Below are 8,145 nucleotides of genomic sequence, written 5' to 3'. Positions count from 1 at the left end.
TCAAACGTAGATTAGGTCTTTTCACATAGTCCCATATTTCTTGGAGGCTTTGCTCATTTCTTTTCACCCTTTTTTCTCTAATCTTGCCTTCTTGTTTTATTTCATTGAGTTGATCTTCAATCTCTGCTATCCTTTCTTCTCCTTGGTCAATTTGGCTATTGAAACTATGCTTTGCCAAGTTCTCGTGTTGTGTTTTTCAGCTCCATCAAGTCATTCATATTCTCCTCTAAGCTGCTTATTCTCATTAGCATTGTGTCTAACCTTTTTTCAAGATTCTTAGTTTCTTTGCATTGGGTTAGAACATGTCCTTTTAGCTCAGAGAAGTTTGTTACTACCCACCTTCTGAAGCCTGTTTCTGTCAATTCATCAGACTCATTCTCCATCCAGCTTTGTTCCCTTGCTGGTGAGGAGTTGTGATCCCTTGGAGGAGGAGAGGTGTTCTGGTTTTTTGTATTTTCATCCTTTTTGCGCTGGTTTCTTCCCATCTTCGTGGATTTATCTACCTGTGGTCTTTGTAGTTGCTGACTTTTGGATAGGGTCTCTGAGTGGACATCCTTTTTGTTGATGTTGAAGTTATTTCCTTCTGTTTTTTAGTATTCCTTCTAACAGGCCCCTCTGCTGCAGGACTGCTAGAGGTCCACTCCAGACCCTGCTTGCCTGGGGATCACCTGTGGTGGCTGCAGAACAGGAAGGGTTGCTGCCAGTTTCTTCTGTTATCTTCATCCCAGAAGGGTACCCCTCAGACGTCAGCCTGAGTTCTCCTTTATGGGTGTGTATTTGGATATACGGGGTTTGGGAAGCTGCTTGTGGAGACAGTCTGTCCCTTATAGAAGCTCAAGTGCTGAGCTGGGAGCTCCATTTTTTCATTCAGAGCTACTGGGCAGGTACATTAAAGCCTGCTGCAGCAAAACTCAAAGCTGCCTTTTTTCCCAGGCGCTCTGTCCTGGGAAAGTGGGGCTTTATTTATAAGTTCCTGACACGCTGCAGCCTTTTTTCGGAGATGCCCTGCCCAGCAAGGAGGTAGTCTAGTCACAGTCTGCCAGCAGAGGCGTTGCCGAGCTGCCGTGGGCTCTGCCCAGCTGCTGTGTGAACTTCCTTGCAGTTTTGTTTACAGAGGTACAGTCAGGACTGCCTCGGTAATGCTGGTTGGCCTTGGTAATGGTGGATTGCCTCAGTAATGGTGGACTGCCTCAGTAATGTCAGACTGCCTTGCTATTGGTGGACTGCCTTGGTAATGGCTGACGCCCTTCCCCCTGCTGAGCTAGACCTCCAGGCTCCAGCTGGGCTTGCCACAAAACTCTCAATCCAGAGCATTTCAGATTTTTGGTCTTTGTGGTGGTGGGATTTGCTGAGCCAGATCACCTGGCTCCCTGTTTTAGCCCCCTTTTTTTCAGTTGAATGGGCAACTCTGTCTCCCAGGTGTGCCAGGTGCCAGTTGAAATGGCCGCCTAGATTTGTGTGAGTTTTTGTGCGGAGACCCGCAGCGCAGACTGTGCTGGAAACTCATGGTGCTTTTCAGCCCAGGAATCTTCTGGTCTGTAGGCAGTAAAAACTCTTTTGGAAATGCGGTAATCACTCACCCTCTGCGTTTTTCTTGCTGGGAACTGAACTCCAGAGCTTTTCCTATTTGGCCATCTTGGATCTGTAGTCTACTTTTTTTTTTTTTTTTGAGACGGAGTTTCATTCATGTTACCCAGGCTGGAGTGCAATGGCGCGATCTCGGCTCACCGCAACCTCCGCCTCCTGGGTTCAGGCAATTCTCCTGCCTCAGCCACCTGAGTAGCTGGGATTACAGGCACGCACCACCATGCCCAGCTAATGTTTTGTATTTTTAGTAGAGATGGGGTTTCACCATGTTGACCAGGATGGTCTCGATCTCTTGACCTCGTGATCCACCCACCTCAGCTTCCCAAAGTGCTGGGATTACAGGCTTTAGCCACCGCGCCCGGCCTGTAGTCTACTCTTAACATGGATGGAGACTGACTGTAGGAAGAAGCAGTGCTGGGTCATAATGTCCTTCAGTGAAACTCCTAGTTCCCCTCTGTTACTCAGAGGACAGCATCCAGATTCCTGACCTGATGTTTGGGGTCCTGTGGGCGTTGGCTCACCTGCCTTTTCTGTCCTCATTCCCTGTCACTCCTCACTTACTCTGGGCTCCAGTAAAGCAGCAGTGTAGCTGCTCACATGACAGTGCCTAAGTGCACCTGGGCCTGCTCAGGGGCCACATCCTGTGTGCTTTGCCCATTTCTCTCCTGGGCAGCCCTGCCAGTCTTAACTAGCATGTTGCCTCCTCTCCAGGCCTTACTCAATCCTGCTAAGGCAGTGTTGGGCAAGCTTGCCTCTTCAGCCACCTCTGTGATGATATTTTAAGTACTGTCTTGCAATTATTTTACATCTCTCTCCCTAATGTAAGTGATGAGTGGAGACCTTGTTTCATCTGTCTCAGTGCCTGCAACATCTCGTACACAGCAGGGCTCAGCAGAACATGATTAAATTAACAGAGGTCTGTCCTGAGGCTGTTGGTGGTTAGCCCTGGGCTGAATCTGTTGCTTTGGAAAATGCGTGTGTTTACTGTTGGACTCAGAATTTGGCCCTGTGTCCCCCAAGCTGAGAAACGGGCTCATATTCAATATATGTGCTTCAGAATCATTCTAAATATCCATGCAAAAGGGGAAACTCTGCTGATACTGAAGAAGGGAAAATTCAAGCCATCTTTTGCAAAACCCTGACTTCTGCCATCAGAAAGAGTGTGTTTGGTTTAATGTCCAGATGAGAAGATGCTCTTGGTCTCAGATGAGCAATGAACATATAATCTGCGTGCTGAGTGAGGAGTGTGAGGGACTCACGCAGTAGGTGTAGCAGCTGTCACTGTTTTGAGATCTTCCTGCAGCAAGGGATAAAAAGGTGGGATAAATGCTTTTCAAATGTGTCTAAAAGTATTTAGCCAACAGCTGTTGATTAAAGAAGAGGGAAAAAAAGGACTTAATGATTATTGAGCTCTTAGGAGATGCCAGGAGCTTTTCACATTTAATGTTGTTAGTCCTTTCCCCAGTATAGATGGAGAAACTGAGGCTCAGAGGGGCAAGGTGACTCTCGCAGGGCCACACACTTAGCAAGGTTCAGAACTGGGATTCAAAATGAAGTCTCTCTGGCCCTGAGTATCTAATGAAATATTTAATGTACATGATGGCTTATCTAGGACTTATCGTAGGCTGTTGAATGCACATCTCCTCTCTCTTCCTCTCTGTAGAACCTTACTGCCTTTCCTTATTCTAATGTTAGCCTCATCCAGGGGTAGTGTCCTTGGTTCAGCAATAGCAGAGCACCTTCATCTGCAGGCTTGGTGTGCACCGTCTCTAGCATCTCCATAACATCCACTCAGTGCCAGTTATCCAGTAGCTGCTTTTGAATATTTGTGGAATAGGTGATGGAAGCTGGCAGGATCCTTCCTGTAAATGTGTGCTGCTTGTTTCCTACTTAAACCTCTCAGATTCTGAGCCGTGAAGTCCTCAGGGCCTGCTTTACAAAGGAAGAATGCTACTCTTTCTTGCCTTTGCCAAGAGGAAGATACAGGAAGACTGGAGAGCCTTTTGGTTCTTGAAATTGCTGCCATCTTCATATGTGATTGTACTTTACTTACCCTTTCCACTTTGTGGAACAGGACTTAAGCAGTGCCTCCTGGTAGTCTGACCCAGAGAAATGGGGAGGGTTGGTATGGGACCAGAAATGATTAGAGCCAACTGAGTTAGGGCCACCACACCCCTTCTCAGAGGGAAAAGGGACCACAAGAGGGGAAGGTCTACAGATATGGAAAGTATGGGGAGGACCTCACATTAGCCTCTTGCCTTCACAGTCATCACTTTGGCTCATGCACTTTTCAGATACAGCCCTCATATTGTGCTAGATGCTACCCAAGTGGCTAAGAAAGTTACTGAGAGAGACGAGGCACATAGTGACATAGTACTCATAGGCAATGGGAATTAGTCCCTTGCATGTGTGCATGTCTGCGCCCACTTGCACGCACATACACACACACATACATGTACATGTGCACATGCTCATACATGTGTCTGTCAGAGCTCAAAGCAGAGTAAAAACCCTGTACTCCAAGGACTTGTTAGTTAAAGAGCCATACTAGGGAGACAGTTTCCTCCTGAGATTGGGGGCACATTTCATACTCTGTGGCTGGCTCTGCCCCCTTGAGGACACCTTGTCTCCTTCCTTGGCATGAGTACAGACACTCAGCTCTTTCCAGAAACTCAGTACCTCTCTGAAAGACAGAAGGTTTCCCACTACTAAAGATCTGCATGAATGTGTTAAATTTGAAAACAGTTTCTAAACAATATTATGAACAACAACAGCTTTGTTAGAATCATTCACACAGTGCCTTGCATGTGACGTGTCTTTTTTTTTTTTTTTTTTTAACTTTTAAATCATCAAAGATCAAATCACATTTAGTAGGTGTTTTTTAATTAAGTGAATTCTTTTTTTTTTTTTTTTTATTTAACTTTAGGTGCATACTATATCTGGCATTTGTCTCCATGTTTTCGCTTCCTACCCTCCCCACTCCCACTGCCTCTCCCCTACCCCCCCAACTGCCCCCAGTGTGTGATGCTTCTCTCCCTGAGTCCACGTGTTCTCATTGTTCAACACCCACCTATGAGTGAGAACATGTGGTGTTTAGCTTTGTGTTTTTGTGTCAGTTTGCTGAGAATGATGGTTGCCAGATTCATCCAAGTCCCTACAAAGGACACGAACTCATCCTTTTTTATGGCTGCGTAGTATTCCATGATGTATATGTACCACGTTTTCTTTGTCCAATCTATGATTGATGGACATTTGGGTTGGTTCCAGGTGTTTGCTATTGTACAAAGTGCTACAGTGAACATACGTGTGCATGTGTCTTTATAGTAGAACTATTTATAGTTCTTTGGGTATGTACCCAGTAATGGGATTGTTGGGCCAAATGGAATTTCTATTTCTAGATCCCTGAGAAATCGCCACACTGTCTTCCACAATGGTTGAACTAATCTACATTCTCACCAACTATGTAAGAGTGTTCCCATTTCTCCACATCCTCTCCAGCATCTGTTGTCTCCAGGTTTTTTAATGTTTGCCATTCTAACTGACATGAGATGGTACCTCAATGTGGTTTTGATTTGCCTTTCTCTAATGATCAGTGATGATGAGCATTTTTTCATAAGTTTGTTGGCCTCATACATGTCTTCTTTTGTAAAGTGTCTGTTCATATCCTTCTCCCACTTTTGAATGGGATTTTTTTTTCTTGTATGTGTTTTAGTATTTTGTGATTCTGGATATTAGCCCTTTGTCAGATGGGTAGATTGAAAAAATTTTTTCCCATTCTCTTGGTTGCCGGTTTGCTCTAATCATAGTTTCTTTTGCTGTACAGAAGCTCTGAATTTTAATTAGATCCCATTTGTCTATCTTGGCTTTTATTGCCATTGCTTTTGGTGTTTTAGTCATGAAGTCCTTGCCTATGCCTATGTCCTAGATGGTTTTGCATACGTTTTCTTCTAGTGTTTTTATGGTGTTAGGTTTTATGTTTAAATCTTTAATCCAGCTGGAGTTAATTTTAGTGTAAGGTGACAGATAGGGCTCGAGTTTCTGCTTCCTGCACATGGCTAGCCAGTTTTCCCAACACCATTTATTAAACATGGAGCCCTTTCCCCATTGCTTATTTTTGTCAGGTTTGTCAAAGATCAGGTGGTTGTAGATGTGTGGTGTTGCTTCTGGGGCCTCTGTTCTGTTCCATTGGTCTGTGTCTCTGTATTGGTACCAGTACCATGCTGTTTTGATTACTGTAGCCTTGTAGTATAGTTTGAAGTCTGGCATTGCGATGCCTCTGGCTTTGATCTTTTTGCTTAGGATTGTCTTGGCTATGCGGGTTCTCTTGTGATTCCATATGATGTTTAAAGTTTCTTTTTCCAGTTCTGTGAAGAAGGTCATTGGTAGCTTGATGGAGATAGCGTTGAATCTATAGATTACTTTGGGCGGTATGGCCATTTACGTGATAATAATTCTTCCTAGCCAGGAACATGGAATGTTTTTCCATCTTATTTCCTTGAGTAGGGGTTTGTAGTTCTCCTTGAAGAAGTCCTTTACATCCTTTGTTAGTTGTATTCCTAGGTATTTTATTCTCTTTGTAGCAATTGTGAATGGGGCTTTGCTCTTGATTTGGCTCTCTATTTGTCTCTTATTGGTATATAGGAATGCTTGTGATTTCTGCCAATTGATTTTGTATCCTGAAACTTTGCTGAAGTTGCTTATCAGTTTCAGGAGATTTTGGGCTGAGACGATGGGGTCTTCTAAATATACAATCATGTCATCTGCAAATAGAGACAATTTGACTTCCTCCTTTCCTAATTGAATACCCTTTATTTCTTTTTCTTGCCTGATCACTCTGGCTAGAACTTCCAATACTATATTGAATAGGAGTGGTGAAAGAGGGCATCCTTGTCTAGTGCCTAATTTCAAAGGGATTTCTTCCAGCTTTTACCCATTCAGTATGATATCGGCTATAGGTTTGTCATATATAGCTTTTATCATTTTATGATGCATTCCATTGACACCTAGTTTATTGAGAGTTTTTAGCAGAAGGGCTGTTGAATTTTGTCAAAGGTGTTCTCTGCATCAGTTGAGATAATCATGCGGTTTTTGTCTTTGGTTCTGGATTATGGATTATGTTTATAGATTTGCATATGTTGAACCAGCCTTGCAACCCTGGGATGAAGCCTACTTGATCTTGATGGATAAGCTTCTTGATGTGCTGTTGCAGTCTGTCTGCCAGTATTTTATTGAAGATTTTTGCATCTATGTTCATCATGGATATTGGCCTGAAGTTTTCTTTTTTTTGTTGAGTCTCTGCCAGGCTTTGATATCAGGATGATGTTGGTCTCGTAAAATTAGGGAGGATTTCCTCCTTTTGTATTGTTTGATACAGTTTCAGAAGGAATGGAACCAGCTCCTCTTTGTACGTCTGGTAGAATTCGGCTGGGAACCCATCTGGACCTGGACTTTTTTTGGTTGGTAGGCTAATGATAGCTGCCTCTACTTCAGCCCTTGTTATTGGTCTATTCAGGGTTTCACCTTCCTCCTGGTTGAGTCTTGGTAGAGTACAAGGGTCTAGGAATTTATCCATTTCTTTCTGGTTTACTGGGTTTATGTGCATAGAGCTGTTTGTAGTAATCTCTGATGGCAGTTTGTATTTCTGTAGGTTCAGTGGTGATATCCCCTTTATCGTTGCGCTTTTTCATCACTTTTTTTTTTCCTTTTTATTTTTTAATGACCAAAGCAAAGCATCTAAAACTACATCTTCTGGAAGAACCACTTGTTCTTGCCTGTCTTGTATGTCTCCTCAAAGTTCACCTTGGCCTCTTGTCGGGCCTTGTGTTTAAGGACAGAATTTCTGAAGACATCCATATTGACGACAGTTTTGTCCAAGGGGATATCCACAGAGTACCTTGTGGGCATTAGGTGATTGTAGTTATAAACTTTCACAAAAGACTTGATCTTTGACCTCTTGGTGATCTTATTCTTGCCCATGGCAGCTGTCACTTTGCGGAGATAGCTGTCAATTCCAGCCACCAGAGCATGGCCGGAGGGGCGATCTGAGGTGCCATCATCAATGTTCTTCACGATGACGGCTTTGTGTCCAGAGTAGCGTCCAGACAGAACAAGCACCACCTCCCCAGGTTTCATGAACTTGCCCATTTTGGCAGCAACCACTTGGGCCTACAGCAAAAAGGAAAGAAGAACACTTCCGCTAACCTTTCACCCCGGGGAGGAGTTGCATGCGATATGTCTTTGATGGAGACCTATTGAAAAGCTGTGTGGCGAGTGGGAAGAATTCGGGCTTCACAACTCTGTGGACCTACGCCAAGCCCAGCCTTGCTGTCTGATAGCTATGCCATCGGGTTCAGGGCCCTTGTCCAGCATCCACTCAATACTTAGTTGTATAATAATGATGAGTCCTTGGAGAATAAATTTACAACCTCTTGAGAATATTGTTGAAAATTACAGCACTGTATTAGGTGGCCTGTGTTTTGCTTTTGCTAGAATTACCAATAACGTTACTTAATAATTCATCATATGCATGAAATATGAATGCATCTTTTGAAAGTGTAA

General features: G+C 43.7%; 1 protein-coding gene across 1 annotated transcript; it reads right to left on the bottom strand.

Moving 5' to 3' along the window:
• Positions 1-7,283: 7,283 nt before the first annotated feature.
• Positions 7,284-7,829, bottom strand: LOC119469079 (60S ribosomal protein L27-like). Its single transcript, XM_037734033.1, has one exon. It carries the CDS (start codon positions 7,729-7,731, stop codon positions 7,327-7,329), a length of 405 nt encoding a protein of 134 aa, XP_037589961.1. The 5' UTR covers positions 7,732-7,829; the 3' UTR covers positions 7,284-7,326.
• Positions 7,830-8,145: the final 316 nt, after the last annotated feature.

This window comes from Cebus imitator, unplaced genomic scaffold, assembly GCF_001604975.1.
Source record: "Cebus imitator isolate Cc_AM_T3 unplaced genomic scaffold, Cebus_imitator-1.0 Scaffold568, whole genome shotgun sequence".
Classification (NCBI taxonomy): Eukaryota; Metazoa; Chordata; class Mammalia; order Primates; family Cebidae; genus Cebus; species Cebus imitator.
The sequence above is the reverse complement of the archived record's forward strand: the minus strand, read 5'-3'. Positions and strand labels throughout refer to the sequence as shown.

Coding starts and splice junctions, on each gene's coding strand:
- LOC119469079 (XM_037734033.1), bottom strand. CDS start 7,731: ATGGGCAAGTTCATGAAACCTGGGGAGGTGGTGCTTGTTCTGTCTGGA.